Source organism: Semicossyphus pulcher, unplaced genomic scaffold, assembly GCF_022749685.1.
Source record: "Semicossyphus pulcher isolate SPU_LCO1_2020_fin unplaced genomic scaffold, fSemPul1.0.p SCAF_40, whole genome shotgun sequence".
Taxonomy (NCBI): domain Eukaryota; kingdom Metazoa; phylum Chordata; class Actinopteri; order Labriformes; family Labridae; genus Semicossyphus; species Semicossyphus pulcher.
Window position 1 is genome coordinate 332,501 of NW_027211716.1, and position 21,152 is coordinate 353,652.

Genomic DNA, 21,152 nt, shown 5'->3' on the forward strand with positions numbered 1-21,152 from the left:
TCTGCTCATCGCCATGATCTTCTTCATCTACGCTGTCATTGGGATGCAGGTGAGGTCATACTCGGGTGATCCTGCAGGGGGCGCTCTGATCTCATCCACAATCACTGCACTTAGTAAGCACTGCTAACAAGAGGCTACGTGTGAACTCATGAAGAGTCATACAGACTTGTGCTCTCTCTGTCTGTCAGACGTTTGGGAAGGTGGCGATGCAGGCTCACACTCAGATCAACAGAAACAACAACTTCCAGACTTTTCCTCAGGCTGTTCTCCTCCTCTTCAGGTCAGATCCTCCTCCTCCTCCTCCTCCTCCTCCTCCTCGACTGGAGAACCTCTGCTGGTCTTAATTTGGCCTTATTTTTCTTTGGAGAACAAAATGTGCTTCCATGGATGTTATTGTAAAACACTAGCTTCTATTGAAAGGCCCTGTCAGGTTGCATTATGGGTAATGTAGGATCCAGTTAAAGGTTAACCTCTGCTGCTCAGAATTAGAACATTTGGACCCTGTAACAGTAGCTGCACAATGTTATAGAACAACACAGAGGCGATACAGAGACGGTCTGTGTGTGTGTGTGTGTGTGTGTGTGTGTGTGTGTGTATGCAGGTGTGCCACAGGTGAGGCGTGGCAGGAGATCATGTTGGCTAGTCTTCCAGGGAAACGCTGCGACCCAGAGTCAGACTATGAACCAGGAGAAGAGTTCAGCTGCGGCAGCAACTTCGCCATTGTTTACTTCATCAGCTTCTTCATGCTGTGTGCTTTCCTGGTCAGAACACACCCACGTATACATACTACACACATGCACGCACACACACACACACACACACACACACACACACACACAGTTAAACATGTTAACACTCTGACTGCTGGTTCCTCCCTTAGATCATTAACTTGTTTGTCGCCGTCATCATGGACAACTTTGACTATCTGACACGTGATTGGTCGATTCTGGGACCGCATCATCTGGATGAGTTTAAGAGGATCTGGTCTGAGTACGATCCTGAGGCCAAGTATGTTGGATGACCTGTGTCGGCTCGTTGTGTGGTTAGCTTAGCAGAAAGTCTTGAAGCACAGTGCTAGCTGTGCAGTTTGATACAGTTTATGTTCTTTCAAAGTTTACTGTCACATTACAGATTCATTATCAGTATTTTTATAGTGTAGTGCTGCTACTTTTAAATAAGTAAAACATTTGAACCCTTCTTGTTGTGCTGTAATGTTGTGTATTCTCTTCTTTCAGGGGTCGTATCAAACACCTGGACGTCGTGGCTCTGCTCAGGAGGATTCAGCCTCCTCTGGGTTTTGGGAAACTCTGTCCTCACAGAGTGGCCTGTAAGGTAAATTATACTGCATCATGTACTGGTGGTATTATACACACTAGTGTGTGTAACGTAAGAACAATCTATTTAATATTAATGATCATTCAGAGCTTTTCGGCCTCTGGTGTCACACAGGGCTCTGATCTGGGTCCTCTGCTGCTTTTCAAACACACCAGACTCCATTGATAAAAACAGTGATTTTACCTCATACATCACCTTTTTTTTTAATGGTTATTTGTGTAACACACAATAACACAAAAAGATGATCCAGAGTTTCATGGGTCTGTAGAGTAACAGTCCTCTTCCTCTTCCTCTTCCTCTTCTTCAGCGTCTGGTAGCGATGAACATGCCTCTGAACGCTGACGGGATGGTCACCTTTAACGCCACGCTCTTCGCTCTGGTTCGCACCGCCCTCAAGATCAAGACTGAAGGTATCTGATTGGTCCACAGGATGTGGCACCAGATGTTTGGCAGGTGTGAGGCGGCCATGTTTGTTTGGGTTTCAGACACTTCTGTCATATTTAGCCCTGAGTTTCCCCGTCATGATAACAAGTTGGAAACTTGTAATTACGATAGGTTGGAAAAGACATGAATGCAGCATTTTATAAGTGACCCCGTCCCCCGTGTGCTGTTGCTAGGTAACCCTGACCAGGAGAACGAGGAGCTGAGGGGGATCATCAAGAAGATCTGGAAGAGGATGAAACCAAAACTGCTGGATGAAGTGATACCACCTCACGAAGGCACTAATACTACTGATACTACTGAACATGATACTGTTACTACAGACACCATGAATACCTTAAAGAAACTACCTAGAGTACTACAAAGACTTCTAATGCTACGACAAACACTGCTTATACTATGGATACTACAAGAGATAGCACTGTTACTACGACAAACACTGATACTGCAACCAACGGTACAAATACATGTTCTCATATTTAACACTCCTCCCTGACCCGTGTGTTCCCTGCAGAGGAGGAGGTGACGGTGGGGAAGTTTTACGCCACATTCCTGATTCAGGATTATTTCAGGAAGTTCAGGAAGAGGAAAGAGATCGGAGACCTGACCGGAGAGGCCGACGCCACCAACCCGTCTGCTGTCCAGGTCTGCCTGTCTGCCTGCCTGCCTGCCTGCCTGTCATTGAGGGATCATTCTAAACAGTGTGCTTTGTGTGTGTGTGTGTGTGTGTGTGTGTGTGTGCAGCTGTGTAAGGCCGGTCTGAAGACTCTGCAGGATTTGGGTCCTGAGATGCGTCTGGCTCTGAACGAGGACCTGGAGGAGGACGAGGAGGAGACCCTGATGGAGGACGAGGAGCTGGAGGAGAACTCTGCCTACAAGGTGTTTTATTTATAACAAATATAAATATTGTTTGTAAACATAATGCTGCTTCTGTTCGGAGCTCTCCGCTGATCCGCTGTGTCTCCTTAGGCTGAAAACGGTTTTGGACTTGACAAAGATCGCAGAGGCTCTACTCTGACGCCCACAGGTAAACATCCTGTTCATTCATCTCATTATTCTCTCAGTTAATCAGCTGCTTTCAGGGTTACTATCATAACTTCAGTGATAAGTTAACTTTTAAATCAATCAAAATTGACCAACTTTCCTCTGATGCTCCTGCAGGGCCTGGGGGCGTGGTCGGTGAAGGAGGCGTGTCTAACGGCGGTCTAATCCACCGCGTCGGCTCTCTAACAAAGATGCCTAACGGTAGTGAACACGACGACCATCATCGCCGTGGAGACCACATGAGGTCATCTGTCAATCATCACCATCACCGCCGCCCCTCAGCCAGGAACGGCCTGCTAGACCACGCCCACAAGAGGCCGTCATACTACAAGCATGGAAGGTACGCTGTGGTACTGCAGTCATACTCTGTACTGTAACATTACACAGAACTGTGATAGTGCTGGTTCTGTGTGACTGTAGGACGGTGTGATATGTTCTGTGTGACTGTAGGACGGTGTGATGTGTGACTGTAGGGCGGTGTGATATGTTCTGTGTGACTGTAGGACGGTGTGATGTGTGACTGTAGGGCAGTGTGATATGTTCTGTGTGACTGTAGGACGGTGTGATATGTTCCGTGTGACTGTAGGACGGTGTGATGTGTGACTGTAGGGCGGTGTGATGTGTGACTGTAGGACGGTGTGATGTGTGACTGTAGGACGGTGTGATATGTTCCGTGTGACTGTAGGACGGTGTGATGTGTGACTGTAGGGCGGTGTGATGTGTGACTGTAGGACGGTGTGATATGTACTGTGTGACTGTAGGGCGGTGTGATGTGTGACTGTAGGACGGTGTGATATGTTCTGTGTGACTGTAGGGCGGTGTGATGTGTGACTGTAGGGCGGTGTGATGTGTGACTGTAGGACGGTGTGATGTGTGACTGTAGGACGGTGTGATATGTTCTGTGTGACTGTAGGACGGTGTGATATGTGACTGTAGGACGGTGTGATATGTTCTGTGTGACTGTAGGGCGGTGTGATGTGTGACTGTAGGACGGTGTGATATGTTCTGTGTGACTGTAGGGCGGTGTGATGTGTGACTGTAGGACGGTGTGATATGTTCTGTGTGACTGTAGGGCGGTGTGATGTGTGACTGTAGGGCGGTGTGATGTGTGACTGTAGGACGGTGTGATGTGTGACTGTAGGACGGTGTGATATGTTCCGTGTGACTGTAGGGCGGTGTGATGTGTGACTGTAGGGCGGTGTGATATGTTCTGTGTGACTGTAGGACGGTGTGATGTGTGACTGTAGGGCGGTGTGATATGTTCTGTGTGACTGTAGGACGGTGTGATGTGTGACTGTAGGGTGGTGTGATATGTTCTGTGTGACTGTAGGACGGTGTGATATGTTCCGTGTGACTGTAGGACGGTGTGATGTGTGACTGTAGGGCGGTGTGATATGTTCTGTGTGACTGTAGGACGGTGTGATGTGTGACTGTAGGGCGGTGTGATATGTTCTGTGTGACTGTAGGACGGTGTGATATGTTCTGTGTGACTGTAGGACGGTGTGATGTGTGACTGTAGGGCGGTGTGATATGTTCCGTGTGACTGTAGGGCGGTGTGATGTGTGACTGTAGGGCGGTGTGATATGTTCTGTGTGACTGTAGGGCGGTGTGATGTGTGACTGTAGGAAGGTGTGATGTGTGACTGTAGGACGGTGTGTTGTGTGACTGTAGGGCGGTGTGATATGTTCCTAGTGACTGTAGGACGGTGTGATGTGTGACTGTAGGGCGGTGTGATATGTTCTGTGTGACTGTAGGACGGTGTGATATGTTCCGTGTGACTGTAGGACGGTGTGATGTGTGACTGTAGGGCGGTGTGATATGTTCTGTGTGACTGTAGGACGGTGTGATGTGTGACTGTAGGGCGGTGTGATATGTTCTGTGTGACTGTAGGACGGTGTGATATGTTCTGTGTGACTGTAGGACGGTGTGATGTGTGACTGTAGGGCGGTGTGATATGTTCCGTGTGACTGTAGGGCGGTGTGATGTGTGACTGTAGGGCGGTGTGATATGTTCTGTGTGACTGTAGGGCGGTGTGATGTGTGACTGTAGGAAGGTGTGATGTGTGACTGTAGGACGGTGTGTTGTGTGACTGTAGGGCGGTGTGATATGTTCCTAGTGACTGTAGGACGGTGTGATGTGTGACTGTAGGGCGGTGTGATATGTTCTGTGTGACTGTAGGGCGGCGTGATGTGTGACTGTAGGACGGTGTGATGTGTGACTGTAGGACGGTGTGATGTGTGACTGTAGGGCGGTGTGATATGTTCCGTGTGACTGTAGGGCGGTGTGATGTGTGACTGTAGGGCGGTGTGATATGTTCTGTGTGACTGTAGGACGGTGTGATGTGTGACTGTAGGGCGGTGTGATCTTCATCATTACAGCAGACTCACAAAGACAGATCTGAAGTTGTTTTTGAAACATAAACCGTTGCTGGTTTAAAGAGTTAAATAATTCTAACTCTAACATAAGAACGGTCTTCTGTCTGGAGGCCAGTGTATTTCGACAGGCGTGTCAGCCAATCACAGTGTGTTGTTCTGCAGGAGGGACTCGAGGGATCGATATTGGAGGAACGGGGACATGGAGGTGTACGGAGAGCAGGGATACTACAGCCGAGAGGAGGACAACGACAGCATCGGCTCCAGAGACAGGTATGCAGACAGACAGACAGACAGACAGACAGACAGTGTGTGTACCCATGTGATGACAGGTGTGTGAGTGTGTAAACGTGTGTGTCGTTGCAGACATTACCACGATGAGCCTCCTTTGTACAGAGACCACTACGATGGCCACGCCCCCTATAACAACGGTAGCTATGGTAACGGCTACAATGATAGCAGGAGGACGACCCGGAGACGCCTACTTCCTGCTACACCCACAGGTCAGATTTCCCATGATGCTCTTTTCAACCTGAGAACGTGCAGTGATGTCACAGCTGATTATGTTCCTTACTTCCTGTTGTCTGATGTCATCATGATGTCATGATGGTGTGTGAGGTCACCTGGTTTAGCAGTGACCAGCTCAGTTAATTTTGATCTAATCTGACTCAAACACACCTGAGCTGTGACATCATCACTGACAGGTGAGTGTGTGTTTGTTTCGTTGTCGCCTGTCAGGTCGGAAGCCGTCGTTTAACATCCAGTGTCTGAGGAGGCAGGGCAGCAGCGACGACCTGCCCATCCCCGGGACGTACCACCCAACATCACCGCCACGCCGCACACGCATGCAGGTAACATACACACGTTGAAACACTCACTTCCTTCTCTTTTTCTCTTTTTCCTTCCTTGTGCCCCGCCCCCTCCACACACACGCGCACGCACACACACACACACACACACACACTTCCTTTATCATCACCCTCTCTTTCCTTATTGCCTGTATGACAGAGAGAGAGGGAGGATGGTAGAGAGACATTAACTCATCGTTGCTTTCACTGTGTAGTAAAGCTCCATTATCTGCACGCAGGTAACATACCTGTAACCCTCGTCCTCATTGATGTAACCCTCCTCTCCTCTTTAGCAAACGTTTAGCAGTTATGAGTCTCGACATTCCTCCGGTCACTCCTCTGCGGCCTCCTCGGCATCCTGGGCGAACCCATGTCCTCGTCGCGGCCGCCTCCTCTACGCTCCTCTCATCCTGGTGGAGGAGGAAGGCAGCCCGCCCTGGGGAGGAGGAGGAGGAGCAGGAGTAGGAGGTGTAGAAGGGAAGAAGGGAGGAGCAGGAAGAGGTGAGGAGACAGTGAGATGTGTTCAGCTGGTGCAATAGCAGAAATATGCTATCAGCTTTATTAGCACATGCTATCCTGTAAGATGTTACTAAACTTTAAACCAGGTGTGTTTCTGTCTCCCATCCACCAGGTGTCAGTGTGACAGGTGCAGCCCCCAGACCGGCCTGGTACGGGGGCCCTGCAGGGACATCAGGTAGGAAGAACAAGCAATTAGAAACAAAATAACCGTGTTATTACCATGTGTTACCAGGTGTAACATTGGACAGCCAATCAGCAACAGGATTAGATCTTGGCACAAACATGCTGCATGCTGATTGGATTTACTTCTCGGGTGAACCCAATCAGCATGCAGGTGTAAGTTATTTAAAGGTATTTTTAATGTGATGCTTTTAAGCGTGTGAGTCTGTTGTCTGATTCGGAGCATGTCATGTGACTGTGGTCGTGTTGTAGCTCCTCCCCCTTACAGAGCGTACACCACCCTCAGAGTCCCATCGCAGCTCGGCGCTCAGCTCACAGAGAAGCGAGGATCAGCTGACAGCCTGGTGGAGGCGGTGAGGAAGCACTGATCGATAACTGATATTGATCACTGAGTTATTCTCGATCTGTGATCACTGATCCGTCGTCTCTCTACAGGTTCTGATCTCTGAAGGTCTTGGCCTTTATGCTCGGGATCCTAAATTCGTGGCATTTGCAAAACGTGAGATCGCCGACGCGTGTCACATGACGGTGGACGAGATGGAGTCCGCCGCCAGCGACCTGCTCGGCACAGGGAGCCCCGGTTTCCTTAACAACGCCGCCGCCGACCCCGCTGCCCTATACAGTGACGAGGAGCCAATCAGGACAGGCCGTGACGAGGACGAGCTGGCAGACGAGATGACCTGTGTGACATCATTCTGATGTGCTGGCACTTTGGACCAATCAGGGATAAAACTTTGATAGCGTCAATGATTGACAGGACATTCAGACAAGTGAGAGAGGAGGGCGGGGTTTAGAACATAACATTGGCTGACAGATTTATGACCAGTGTGAAATAAGAAAGTAAAGGTTAAAGGTCATAAAGGACAGGAAGTAAGGAGACGTCTGAGTGAACTGATGGAAAATCGATGGAAGATCGCCGCCAGCAGAGTGGGACTCAGCGCTGTCGTGTCGTCATGGTGACTGTGGTGGCAGCTGCTTGCTGCACAGAATCACACTACCCACAATGCACTGATGACAGTTTACAGTGTGTTGTCACTAACAGTTGAGTAATCAAAGCAGCAGTAACCAGCTAAAGAAGCATGATGCTGTTGCGAGTTAGCTCAAGAGGCTGACTGCTTCTTCTGCCCTAAAATAAAGCACTCTGTGGCCGGCTGGCTAATCAGTATAAATATGTTATCTGAACCTGGCTACATCAAAGTGAATAATACACCTGGAATTGTATTTTATGTTAACAGAACAGAACCTAGCAGCAGCTGTGTTGAGCTAACAGCAGGGACCAAACACTGCTCGTTAAAGATACTCGAGCATAGCACCAAGATGTAGTTAGCCCTACACTTACAGGCTAAGCTAGAATTAGCCCTGCTGCAGCTGATTAGCCTGATTAGCACCAACTACATCCTCTGCCCCAAAGCATAGCACTTTGCAGCAAGCTTTCTAAATACTAAATTAAACGGCTAATTGCTAAGTAGTGTTATTTTGTGTTGTGACAACAATCAAATATCCTGTAGTTATCTGATAAATGATCAAGCATTACCAGTAGCTGAAGGTTAACAACTTTGTACTTAAAGCTAACTGACTGAACAATCCCAAGCAACTGTCGAGCTAACAGCTAACCACAGAAGCAACGATCAGACAGTTACTTTAGCACAGCACTGAGAGGACAGTTAGCCAAACCAGCTAAAAATAATGAGCCCTGTGATCTAACTGATTACCTTGAAAAGCTAAATGCACAACACAAGCTAACAGCAGTGTTAGCAGCAGTGTTAGCTTGTGTTGTGACTTTTAGCAGATATATAATGTCATCATTTGATTTATGTTAGCATCATCTTGGCAGCTTCCTCTGTTACGTCAACACTGAAAGTATAACACCAACAACTGTGTGACGCTAATGAAGCTAGCCTAGCTAACAAGTATTAGCTAGATACATTGATTGCATGTTAGCTACTGTTTGTTTGGTCCAATCTGTTTTTTTCTAACATAAATGTTTTAAAACTACAAAACAATCATTATCTACAGAAATGTGCGTTACAGTGAAGAACAAGTTTACAGCTGTCTAATGAAATCAGCGTGTGAGCGGTCAGCAGGAGAGCTGGCAGCGGAGGATGTTTCACAGGTTGATCAGAGCTTTTCATTGCTGTCTGACGACATGTTGAAGCTAGAGGGCAGGATCCTGTTTCTCATATTTAACGTGTATTTTTATTCTCATTCATGAAGCTGTCGTCTTGGGTCAGACGCTGAAAAGACTTTTTGTGTCTTTGTTGTTTTTTATCAGAAGAATCGAGTGTTTGTTCAGTATTTTTTAGGTGTTGGGTATTTTTTATTGGGACAGAGAGAGACGGAGAGCTGGCCGACAGTCTGCTGCTGTTTTTGTCTCGTCTCAGTTTTTGTGTTTCTGTCTCCTTTAGATTTTTTCCAGCAGTTAAGGGCTTTTTAATTCCACGCCTCGAGTCCTGAGCTGCCGTCAGCTGAGGAGCAGCTCTGTCTGAACCCGACTGTACCTCAAATAAAGACTGAAAACGAGCTGCTGTCTGACTGCTTCATGTCCAAACCAAAAGCACAGTTACTCCTTTAATGTTCACTTTTAAAGATGGCCGACCTGTAGTCAAGTGGTCAGACCAAGCAGCAACCGCCTGTGTTGAAAAATGAAGCCAATGCGGAAGTGCAAAAAACTGCAGTTCCTTGAGTGGCCACTTGAGGCTCCAGAACACAAGAAACAACATTAGCACTTTGAGATTGCTCAAATATAAAGTGCAATACAAATAAAATTTATTATCATTATTATTATTATTATTATTATTATTATTATAGCAGAAATAAACATGTTTACAGCCTGGTACAAAAAACGGTTTGTTATAAGACAAGACAACCATATGGGGGGGGTTCAGTGAGTCACCGTCACAAACAGAATCTCCTCCTGGGAAACCAGCTCATTCATCATTTATACAGTCTATGGCTAATAAGCGTTAGCTATGCTGAGGAGCATATAGCCTAGCTTCATAGCCGTAGCTGGCTGATTCATGCGGCCCGCCCATAGTCCTCAGCCATAGGCTTCAGCTCGGCCCCGCTCCACCTCTTTGTCCGCCTCTGGATTAGTCGGCTCTGGCATTTCCAATATGGCGACCCCCAGCGACGGCGCAATTCAGGCTTCAAAACGCTTCTTCAGAAACCAGTGGGTGGCGTCACTGAGACTACGTCCATTATTTATACAGTCTGTGGTTCAGACAGAAGAGAGGGTCTGACCGTGAAGGAGTCGAGTCCTGAGATCGCTGACATCATCACCACATGAACCAAATATTCAGGCGACAGCAGGTCCTGACACACACACACACACACACACACACACATATATATAGTAAGGTTAATGAAACATTTGATATTTTTAGATTATTTGGAGCTCTGGCTTACACTCATCAGGTGAACATCAGGTAAAGATCATGTTGCTCTGCAGCTGTCAGCTCCACCTGAAGGTCTGCTGCCCCCTGGTGACACAAACACACATTACATGCAGCTTTAAAGAGTCACTTCATCTGAATCACTGTGAATTCACACGGCTGTCTCTGTGCAGAAGAGCTGAAAACTGTATAAAGATTTATGAACACACTCAGAGCTTCAGTGAATAAAAGTCATGAACACGTTTAAATGTGTCCAGGGATCATTAAGGGGGTAACTTCCTTAAACTTCAAACTTATAAGGGGGGCAATTTAGTTTACAATGACATCTGTTTAATGAGCCACAGACTCTTGTGCAGAGTACCATTTGGGGGGGAGTTTTTAATGTCATGAGGTTAGGGGGCTGAAAGTGTAGGTAAGTCTGACCACTCTGAGGGTTAGTCAGAGAGCTGCTGGACGTCTCTCCATGCTGCTTGTTAAATGTCAGTCTAGAGACGTGACTCATGACATCGGTTTGTCAGTTCTTCAGGAGCACTCAGACATCCTCTGTCTGCTCTCATACATCACATTGTGACTGTCAGAGCAGCGACACCAGCAGCTCATCCCAGGATAACTCCCACTTCCTGTGCAGTCCAGATGAGCAGACTGTGATGGGCTCCCTCTGCTGTCTGACTGACGTCACTGCAGCTTCAGATCCACTCTGACCCGAGAGACGTGTGTGTGTGTGTGTGCGTGTGTGTGCATGAAGCTCTAATTAGCTTAACAAGAACAAGCAGCTCATTAAAACCAGCCACCATCACTGAGCTGCTGATATGTTATATTCTTCACATACACATCATGTAATATCACATGCTGCTGCTGTCACTGTTACAGGTGACTTTAACGAGTCAGAATATTTCATGTGTTTGTTTTTGATGTTAACTTGTGAATGTTCAGACACACACACTCCGCGCGCTCTGACTGAATGTAAACACATTTATAAATTGATTTCTTGTTTCTACACCTCTTCATACATCACATCATCATCACACGTCAACACCTCCCACTACCGTGATGACGTAACTGCTGGCCCCACCCTCATGTTCCGTGTTTAATGTGATTATCGTTCTGTTCTCTTACCGACCATCACAGATGATATATATGATCAATAATATGATGGATGTTTGATATACACACAGGTTTATATTTCTGTGTATGAAGTTGGTGTTTAATACAAACAGTGTGAATGTGTGATTAACCCTTTCATCTCCTCTACATGTCTGTGAGCTGCTGAATACCGATTAACAGTAAATCAAATATTAATGACGCGGACAGCGAAGCCCCCACCCTCTTCCTCCGCCTCCTCCTCCCCCTCCTCTCTCCCTCTCCCCTCCTCCTCCCTGCATCTCCTCTCTGTGCTCTCGACAGGCGGCAGGATGGACGTCGTAAATCAGGTACAAAACATTCAGCTTCCTTCTTTTATTCCTTTATTCAGATTCATGTTTGCATGTCTTCTTCTGTCCTCGTGCGGTGTGCGCGCGGCTCGGGTGTGTTCGTGTCGTGTGTCGAGGCGGCCCGCCGGGATTCATGTCAGTGTTTGCCTCCCGGTGAAGGCTCGGTGTGTCGGGCCGCAGCCCGGAGGATGAACCACCGGAGAGAGAGACCAGACATCAGTTCATTAATGTATCATATATCAGAGCCACGCGGGGGAGGAGCGGGCTGTGAGGAGGTGTCTGAGAGGTTCTGATGGTTCTGACTGCAGGAGGTGTTTACAGGGAGGAGCGGCTGTCTGTGGGCTCTTCAGCCCTGCGCGCTGCCTGCAGGAGAACCGAAACAAACAATTCAGCAGCTCCGTGTTCGCGTGATGAAATCATATTCCTGCTGCGTGTGCGTGTGTGTGTGTGTGTGTGTGTAAAATGGCAGCCGGAGGAGGAGGAGGAAGAGGGAGGATGCTGATGCTGCTGATGTTGTTGTTGCGGGTCGAACGGGTTGTTTTTTTTGTACATATTCTGACGGTCTCTAAGCCGAATTATTCCCGTGTTACTTAAGCCGTATATAACCCGGTTTCACCCGGGATCACCCCCCCCCCAGCAGCTGCAGCTGTAAGATGGAGACGGAGAGAAAAACAGTAGTAAGACTGCAGACCTGCTTATTGATTGCAGGCTGTTTATCTGTTCACTGCTGCATGTTATATCTGCACCTCATGTCCACCTGAACACGTGAATCACACACACTTATTAATCATGTTGGTGTGTTTTAGCGGACACATTTGTCCCTCTAACACTGCGGAGCATCCAGGGCCACAGTTACCTCCCTGGTGGCCCGTGGCACTCTGGGTAATATAGTTGATGGTGATGTAAAGGATCATCAGACAGCAGCTGCTTCACAGTCTGACTCTGTGCAGTTAATGTGACACACAGACTTCCAAAATAAAACACTCAGGTTTACGTAATGTACCTGAAGGCGTCACAGCAGCAGCCTTTACCTGTACTCAGGCTCATCATGTTTCCTGTCAGGTACGATCAGTGATGAGTTCAGCGTCAGAGCTCGTCTGCAGCTCGTTCTGTCGCTGAAGAGAGGAAACCTGAGAGGAAACATCGAGCTGTTTGTTTGAACACAGGAGCGCCTGCCTGTCTGTCTGTCTGTCTGCCTGCCTGCCTGCCTGTCTGTCTGTCTGTCTGCCTGCCTGCCTGTCTGTCTGTCTGTCTGCCTGCCTGCCCGCCCGCCCGCCCGCCTGTGTGTCTGTCTGTCTGTCTGCCTGCCTGCCTGCCTGCCTGCCTGTCTGCCAGCCTGCATGTCTGTCTGTCTGTCTGTCTGTCTGCCTGCCTGCCTGCCTGCCTGTCTGTCTGCATCAGTCTTCCGGAGCTCCTTGAACTCAATCGTCTCTCCATGTGATTAAATGATTTGATACATTTGACCAGGTGTTCCAATAAACCGACTGTGAATGTGACATTGAACACATCGTCAGGTTGTGTTCACTCACAGCGCTGTGACAGTTTGCGTCTCATCGGGTTCTGATACAAATATCCTGAACGTTACATCTGTTGCTGTTCTTCCTGGTGTTTGTCATTGGTGCCGATCGTCTGCTCTCCTCGTCAGTAATCACAGTTTTTGCTCTTGCGCACAAAGCGTGCTCCACGTGTCTCTCCACGTGTCTCTCCACGTGTCTCTCCAGGTGTCTCTCCAGGTGTCTCTCTGTGCGTCTCTTTGTTGGAAAAAGTGCTTTGAGATCATGAGCATGTCTCACAGTGAGTTCTGAGTGGAGGACTGAACTCTGCGTGTCCTCTGTCTCTCTGCAGCTGGTGGCTCAGGGCCAGTTCAGGGTGCTGAAGGTTCCTCTGGGCTTCATTAAGGCCTTACAGTGGGTGAGTTCATCACACCTGCACACACACATGTTCTGTTTCACCTGGTCATACACCAACAGGCCAAGTGGACTACAGACGTCCACCTGACACAGGAGCATCAGTCTCTTCAGACCACACACACACACACACACACACACACACACACACGTTTAACACTTCAACAGAAGCAGGACCCAACATCAGCAGCGGCTGTCAATCAAAACATCAGGTGTGCACTGGAGGAATCACCTGTTCAGTACAGAGTCGAGTGTGGATCAAACTGTCCAGGCTGCTTCTTCCTTCCTGTTTCTGGTCCTCGTTAACTCTTTCAGTCAGCTAGTGAGCTAAGCTAAGCAGCACGCTAAGCTAGCAGCTCCTGCAGCCCAGCAGAGGGATGTTTTTCATGTAGCAGTGTGTAACTGGATCCCTTCAGATGACTCGGCTCCTGTTAGGAAACACATGAATGATGAACACTTAGGGAATCCTCACGTAAATTTTATATCATGCACCATTTTTAATTCATAATCTTGTGCAATACAAGTTTTTTTCTATAACTGTCAATGTAATTAGCATTATTACATTGTAGATATTACTTTATTTATCACTTTATAAATCCATCCATCCATCCATTATGTCCCGCCCATCCGGGGTCGGGTCGCTTCGGCAGCAGGCTCAGCAAGGGGACCGAGGCGTCCCTCTCCTCAGCAACATTTTCCAGTTCCTCCTGGGGGATCCAGAGGCCTTCCCAAGTCAGACAGGATATCTAATCCCTCCAGCAAGCTCAGGGTCTGCCCCGGGGTCTCCTCCCAGTTGGACGTGCCCGGAAGACCTCCACAGGGAGGCGCCCGGGAGGCTCTTGGTCAAATGCCCGAACTGCCTCGACTGGCTCCTTTCAATGAGAAGGAGTAGGAGCTCTACTCCGAACATCACTTTATATATTACCAGATAAACACTTTCTGAAAATCTTTCACAGTGTATGCCACAGACTGTATAAAAAGATGGCCGACATGACAGCTCCCTAACAGTGAAGCCAAACCCTCTCTGTCGCCCCCTGCTGACTGGCTGCAGTATAGCTCATAAAGCCCGCCTCCTCCATGTTAACAGATGGGACATGAGTCAAACTATAAAATCAAAATACACGTCAAATAAATTTTTCTCCAACATGGTTTCTGTCATTATAGTTAGTTCTTATCCTGCTGATTTATGTCACAGTGTTCATTTTTCTGACACGTTTATTTTTAATTAGTTATTTGATGCTGTCAGGATGATTGACAGCTCTGTTGACCAATATAGCTCCTGCAGCCGATCAGTTCCGGATTAGCAGAGCGGAGGACGAACAGCGACGTAACACAATCACTACAGTCATTGAAGTTTCCATACCTGTGAACTTTAACCTCAGACCAACACAAGAAGCTGTTCTGCTGTTAAACACGCCGGCGTGCGGGATCCTTGCTGTTGTTTCAGTAAGTTAAGTGTGTGTTTGGGTTAGCGGAAGTGGCTACGTCAGCGCCACCCGCCGATCTCTACTGCGCAGACTCTGGCTCCGTATGACGTCACCATCGCAAGATGGCAGCGCCTATCACAGGGCTGTTATGGCATCAATTACGTACAATGGGAGCAGACGGAGACGCTTTGTCCATCTATATATACAGTCATTGGTGTACGCAAACACACACACACACACACACACACACACACACACATACAGTACAGGCTGAGGGTCACAGAGCCAAGCGAGATTGTACTGAAAGTCGGACTGTGACCATCTGCTTAGTGTGCGTGTGTGTGTGTGTGTGTGTGTGTGTGTGTGTGTGTGAGAGGTTCCTTATGTCCCAAAAGCTCCTAGCTTAGCATTTAGCTTCTTTTGGTCTCATAAATAAACAGTTAGCTGCTACAGTCACAGACATGTCATGATGTTGATGATCAGCTCTGAGTCTGTAGGTAGAAGTGATGATGAGTCATCGTCCTGCAGGAGCTCCTGTCTTTGTTTTTCACTACATCTAATCTGCCTCTGCAGAAGCTCCTTAACAAAACACGTCATTTAAGCAACACAACAACTGTTCTGTTTCTTTACCACCTCATTACTTTCACTCTTCATCATTTGCTGCAAACATCAACCGAACTGTGGAAAGGGAACCAAACGAGCTCACTGTCAGGTCCACACGACAACTGACATGTTCTTATAGTCAGCACACAGCATGTGACAACACCTGTATCTACTATAACACCTGTATCTATTATATGCACCTGTATACACTATAACACCTGTATCTACTATATGCACCTGTATCTACTATATACACCTGTATCTACTATAACACCTGTATACACCTGTATATACTGTGTACATATATACAGATAAACAGATGGAGGATGCTTTGCACATCATTCAGAGAGAAGCGTGCTGTGGCGCACTGTGTTTGTGCTCTTTTTACTTCCTGTTTTTAATGACCAAACTTCTGAGGTCAGCTCTGAGGTGAGATCACCTGTGTCTGTGTTTACTGCTAACTATGATAGCATGAGAACGTTAGCATCCACTTTAACCATGCTAACATGTTTTTAAAAATCTCTGCACTTTAACTCATCGTGTCTTGTTTCTCCTGCTCCTGCTCCTGCTCCTCCACCACCTCCTCCTGCTCCTGCTCCTGCTCCTGCTCCTCCTCTTCCTCCTGCTCCTCCTTCTCCTCCTGCAGTTCTTCGCCATCTTTGCCTTCTCCACTTGTGGCAGTTATTCGGGGATGTTTCGGATAGAGGTGCAGTGTAAGAACTACACATTCAGTGACCACAGTATAGAGGTGGAGTTTGAGTATCCGTTCAGGTGAGTGCAGCCTGAAACACACCTGTGATACACCTGTTGACTTGCTCACTCTGTTAGTCCTGTAAGAGACTGAGCTCCACCTGCTCTCTGACGTCTGTTCAGAGGAGAGAAGGGACACTTTAATAACTGGGATGTGTGCATGTCGAGTGTCTGGATGCTCACCTGAGAGCTCGACAGCTTCCATCCAGTGAATCACCTGAACAGCCACAAACACCTGTTTCCACCTGACAGGAAGGCTTTATCAGTGGTTCAGGTGTTTGTCCATCATTTACATGGTCAAGTGGCAAAAAACCCCAAACATTTAAACTCCTCCTCCTCCTCCTCCTCCTCCTCCTCCTCCTCCTCCTCCTCCTCTCAGACTCCACCAGGTGTATTTCGATGCCCCCACCTGTAAGAGCGAGAACAAGGAGCGTTACTTCCTGGTTGGAGACTACTCCTCCTCCGCCGAGTTCTTCGTCACCATCGGCGTGTTCGCCTTCCTCTACTCCACGGCAGCTCTCAGCATCTACGTCTTCTTCTTCGAGAAGTACAAGGAGAACAACAAGGGCCCGCTCATCGTGAGTACACTTACTGCCTTGCTGACCTTTGACCTCTGGCAAACCTCACTCATACCCTGTGTGTGTGCGTGTGTGTGTGTGTGTGTGTGTGTGTGTTCAGGACCTGGGCGTGACCGCTGTGTTTGCCTTCATGTGGTTGGTGAGCTCTGCAGCCTGGGCCAAAGGTCTGTCCGATGTGAAGACGGCGACCAACCCGGACGAAGTGATCACCATGATCACGGCCTGCGACGTGAAGGGGAACAGCTGCCGTGAGGCCCACGACCCCGTCATGTCGGGACTCAACACCTCCGTGGTAAGAACGCTCTGCAGGGCTGTGCGTGCTCAGGACAGGGAGACAGGCCTGAAGATAAACGTGTGTTTTTCTTTAAGGAAGGTTTGCATTCAGACTCCCTCCTCCTCCTCCTCCTCCTCCTCCTCCTCCTCCTCCTCTTCTTCTCTCTTCCTCCAGGCTTTTGGATTCATTAACCTGATCCTGTGGGTGGGAAACCTGTGGTTCGTGTTTAAGGAGACGGGCATCATCGCCCCCTTCATGCGAGCTCCGCCTCCTCAGGACAAACCTGCCGCACCAGACGCCTATGGACAGCAGGGGGCGTACGAACAGGACCCGTACGCCAGCAACCAGGGAGGATACCAGCCCGACTACAACCAGCAGGGATACAACCAGGTGATCAGAGGAAGTCCTTTGAGTTCAGCAACCTACAACAGAAATGGCCCAATAAGAAGCCATCACTCGTACAGATTGACCCAGGATGTGTTTAAGCTAGCTTAGCATAAAGGCTGTAAACTGCTAGCCGGAGATATACACAATGATGATGACGGGTTTGATGTTTACTGCAGATCACTTCCTGTCAGGTGCTCACAGTAAACAATAAAATAAGTTCTCTTTAATGTTAGCGCGTGCACAGAGAACTCTGTGAACTCTTCGTGAACTCTTTGTGAACTCTTTGTGAACTCTTTGTGAACTCTTTGTGAACTCTTTGTGAACTCTTCGTGAACTCTTTGTGAACTCTTCGTGAACTCTTCGTGAAAGGTTACACAGCACAGTTCACTGCAGTCTGTGCTTGTTTCTGTGTGTCATGCTGTATGCGGTTGTGTTTCCTCCAGGAAGCAGAGTACGGTCAGGGCTACGGCCAGCAGGGGGCGCCCACCTCCTTCTCCAATCAGATGTGAGCTTACAGGAAGCAGGTGAGTCACACAGGAAGTACAGGCTGGGGTCACTGCCTGATTCGTTCGTTTAATCAATGTTTTTTTTTTCATTATTAACTGTCATGTTCAGACGCAGACAGACAGTGACCGTATGCAGCATTACACTCCTACTCTCTCACACACACACACACACACACACACTGTGTCTTCCTGTTAAACACTTAGACACCTAAAAACATAAAAACAAGGTTTAGAATCGATCAGGATTGTTTGTTCATCTTTGAGCTCACATCTCTTGTTGATGGAGTTCCTCAGCGAGCTTGTTTTCATGTTTGTGTTTCCTTCACAGAACATGTCGGAGTGAACCAGCAGTGGGTCGCCTGCAACCTACCCACAATGCAACACTCCTGTCTGTCTGCGAAGCTAAGGGGTGGGGTGGGGGGGAGGGGAGGGGGTTTAGATGTTCACTACAATGAATTAATGTGTAAATGATCAATAAGAGTTATAGATAACGATTCACACCCTGAAGAAGCACCAAAACAACAACAACAACAACAACAGCGACCAATAGAAAGATTCCAACGCGGCGATGATGTCGAAGAGTTCCTCCTGTTAGAGAGAATGTTTGTGTTGTATAGATATCACATGGAACAGTTATATACACTCAGCTGTTCATTCATGTGTCCTTTTCTACCCAATGATCTGCCCCGCCCCCTTGCTATGCCCCGCCCACTACAGCAACAGACCAGATTCACACCAGCCAATCATGAAGCAGTTCAGACTGGGACAAACCACAACCATTAACCCCGCGTCCTCCAGCATCACCTCCCAGCTGTTTCCTGTTTGTCTTGCTGCATGTAATTATCAACACAGGAAGTGATGTCATTATGGAGACGCAGTGAACCCAGTCTGGACTCCAGCTTCATGGTGACGCCGAGTGGATACTGGATCCAAAATGGCTCCTCGTCTTTACAGTTTGAACTGTTTGAGTGTTTAGAGGAGCTTCATCGTGCTGCTCCTGTCAGTCAGAGAGCAGGGCGCGCTGCACACTCGTCCGTCTAAAGGTGAGCCAGGTAAAGAGTTAGCTAGCCAGGCTGTGTAACGATGTCACCTCCTGAAATCTATATCAGCAGCCACTACACAGGACTGACCTCCTGCCTGGTTACATCATTTATTTACATAAACAAAACAAATTAAGCTGAAAGGATGCTGTTATGCTAAGCTAGTATTAGCATTCAACTTGAGATGTTTGCAAATGTACAGGTTGTTAAAGTACAGTCTGAAAAACGCCTGAAACAGCTTCTGTGTTGGCAAAGAAAACAGGAACATGTAGCTACGCTGAGTAACGCCTGTTAGCATCATTTAAATGAAACATTTAAAACGGATCTGTGGTTAGCTTATATTTGCTATTTACGTTGTGGGTTAAATACACAGATAGCTAATACTATCTAACTTAGCTAGCTTCCAGAAGGGAATTATTTATGTTAGCGGCTAACGGTAACAGCTGCTAAAAGCCTCCGCAGATACTGTAACGACTGAAAATAAACCCCCCCCATGCTCTTTTATCTTTGTAAGGAAGCTTCCAACCAACTTTAAATGTGACTTCCTGTTTCCTGTTTGAGTTTACATCTTCAGACAGACGTCTGTGTCAGCAAACACCTCCAGAGTGTCTCTGTTTTGGTCTGCTCAGCTCTCAGCCAATCAGCTGCAGCCGTCAGCTCTTTGTGTAAAAGTCTCTCTGGAAAGTTTGAAAATTAGAAAAAAACGTTAACGCTTCTTCTTCCTGTTTGTTTTTGGGAAAGTGAAGGTGTTTCAGCGTCGGTATCTTCCTCCGCATGGTGACGTGTTTTCTGCTCGTGTTGTACAGTAACTGATGATCAGTGTGATTCTACTTCCCGTTTTCCTGTACAGGTGTGTGAGTGTGTGTGTGTGTGTGTGTGTGCAGCCTCATTACCTGTCCATACTTCTTCTATAACTCTGGTCTCTTTCTTACCCTTTCTTTCCTCCTCTCCTTGGCTTTATTTTTCCCCTCTGTCTCTCTCTTGTTCTTTCCCTGGAACTCTTTTCTTTGATTTAATCTCCTCTTTCTTTTCTTTACTCACTTTCTTTTTCTGATCTTTTTCTTTCTGCTTCCTTTTCTTTGTCCCCTTCTTTTCTTCCTCCCCTTCTTAATGTCTTCCTTCCTCTCTTCCTCATTTCTCTCCTCCTCCTCTATTTTCCTCCTCTCTGTCGTTCTTATCGTCGTTCTTCTTCGTGCCTCTCCTCTATGCCTCTGTGATGTAACTTCCTGTGTGATGATAATCTATTCAGCATCAGTAACCATCGCGATGGTGTTGACAGTAACGATGATGATGATGTGCGTGTGACTTGTTGCTATGGAGACGCCCCCCCCCCCCCCCCCGCTGTGTTTATTCAGTGTAAAGTTTCAATAAACGACAAACTGGTCTGAGTCTCAGAGTCTGTTCATGAATCACCAAGAAGTCTTATTCACACGGCGGCCATTTTCCTCTGACATCACACTCACGGGGGTCGTACTGCTGCGCGCGGTCGAGGCTATGAGTCGCGTGACTGTAGCAAATCATGTTGTTATTTCAACAGCGAGACATTTATCAAGTAAAAACAACTATATTTGATCGACACATTAGCTCCAGTAGCTAATAGTAGCATTCCAAGCTAACATTACATTAGCTAAAAAATGAATTCCTAGCTACCATAGCGTTAGCTATAGTTTAATGCTTTCTTTCTGCATGGCGTAACACTGCTGAAGAGTACGTTCAGCTTTCAGCCACTTCACAGCTAATTGTAATCTAAATGCTAAATGCTAATGTTAGCTGTTTTTTAACCGTGGCTAAATGGAAACATAATTTGCTCGAGGGTTCCCTCTGAATCTTTACACATTCTCTTTTTAGTTTCTGATGAATTCTTATTCCGTCATGTGTGTGCGCAGCGTGATCTCCCCTTAATTAAGATTATCTAACAGTACGACATCATAGCTGAGTGAATGTGGTCACTCATAAGATAATGTCCAACAGCTAACATTAGCATCATCACCACTGATAAAACAGACTGGAGAGGAGAGCTGTAAATTCCTAGCTAATGATGTTAGCTAGTTAAAGGTAAGGCTTGCTATGACTTAGTTGAAGGTTAGCGGTTGTGACTGTCTGAATAAATGTACACATT

At 47.4% G+C, this 21,152-nt stretch overlaps 2 protein-coding genes across 2 annotated transcripts in view; both read left to right on the forward strand.

The window, feature by feature from the left end:
• The window catches only part of cacna1fb (calcium channel, voltage-dependent, L type, alpha 1F subunit), a 33,259-nt gene extending 25,821 nt beyond the window's left edge, over positions 1 to 7,438 (forward strand). Inside the window, exons 33-49 of the mRNA XM_069680702.1 lie at positions 1 to 49; positions 189 to 280; positions 602 to 761; positions 881 to 1,008; positions 1,236 to 1,332; positions 1,643 to 1,745; positions 1,953 to 2,046; positions 2,283 to 2,421; positions 2,530 to 2,655; positions 2,746 to 2,803; positions 2,938 to 3,160; positions 5,358 to 5,465; positions 5,559 to 5,695; positions 5,931 to 6,043; positions 6,334 to 6,541; positions 6,992 to 7,092; positions 7,175 to 7,438. The exon at positions 1 to 49 is cut by the window's left edge and continues 17 nt beyond it. Of these exons, the coding sequence (XP_069536803.1) occupies positions 1 to 49; positions 189 to 280; positions 602 to 761; positions 881 to 1,008; positions 1,236 to 1,332; positions 1,643 to 1,745; positions 1,953 to 2,046; positions 2,283 to 2,421; positions 2,530 to 2,655; positions 2,746 to 2,803; positions 2,938 to 3,160; positions 5,358 to 5,465; positions 5,559 to 5,695; positions 5,931 to 6,043; positions 6,334 to 6,541; positions 6,992 to 7,092; positions 7,175 to 7,438 (2,200 nt within the window). The remainder of the gene's footprint in view (positions 50 to 188; positions 281 to 601; positions 762 to 880; positions 1,009 to 1,235; positions 1,333 to 1,642; positions 1,746 to 1,952; positions 2,047 to 2,282; positions 2,422 to 2,529; positions 2,656 to 2,745; positions 2,804 to 2,937; positions 3,161 to 5,357; positions 5,466 to 5,558; positions 5,696 to 5,930; positions 6,044 to 6,333; positions 6,542 to 6,991; positions 7,093 to 7,174) is intronic.
• A 4,047-nt stretch (positions 7,439 to 11,485) lies between these two features.
• sypa (synaptophysin a) lies at positions 11,486 to 20,421 on the forward strand. The gene is made up of 8 exons (XM_069680722.1): positions 11,486 to 11,561; positions 13,407 to 13,472; positions 16,145 to 16,269; positions 16,628 to 16,826; positions 16,927 to 17,118; positions 17,275 to 17,490; positions 17,931 to 18,011; positions 18,322 to 20,421. Exons 1-7 carry the CDS (start codon positions 11,544 to 11,546, stop codon positions 17,994 to 17,996), a joined length of 882 nt encoding a protein of 293 aa, XP_069536823.1. The 5' UTR covers positions 11,486 to 11,543; the 3' UTR covers positions 17,997 to 18,011; positions 18,322 to 20,421.
• The last annotated feature ends 731 nt before the right edge of the window (positions 20,422 to 21,152 follow it).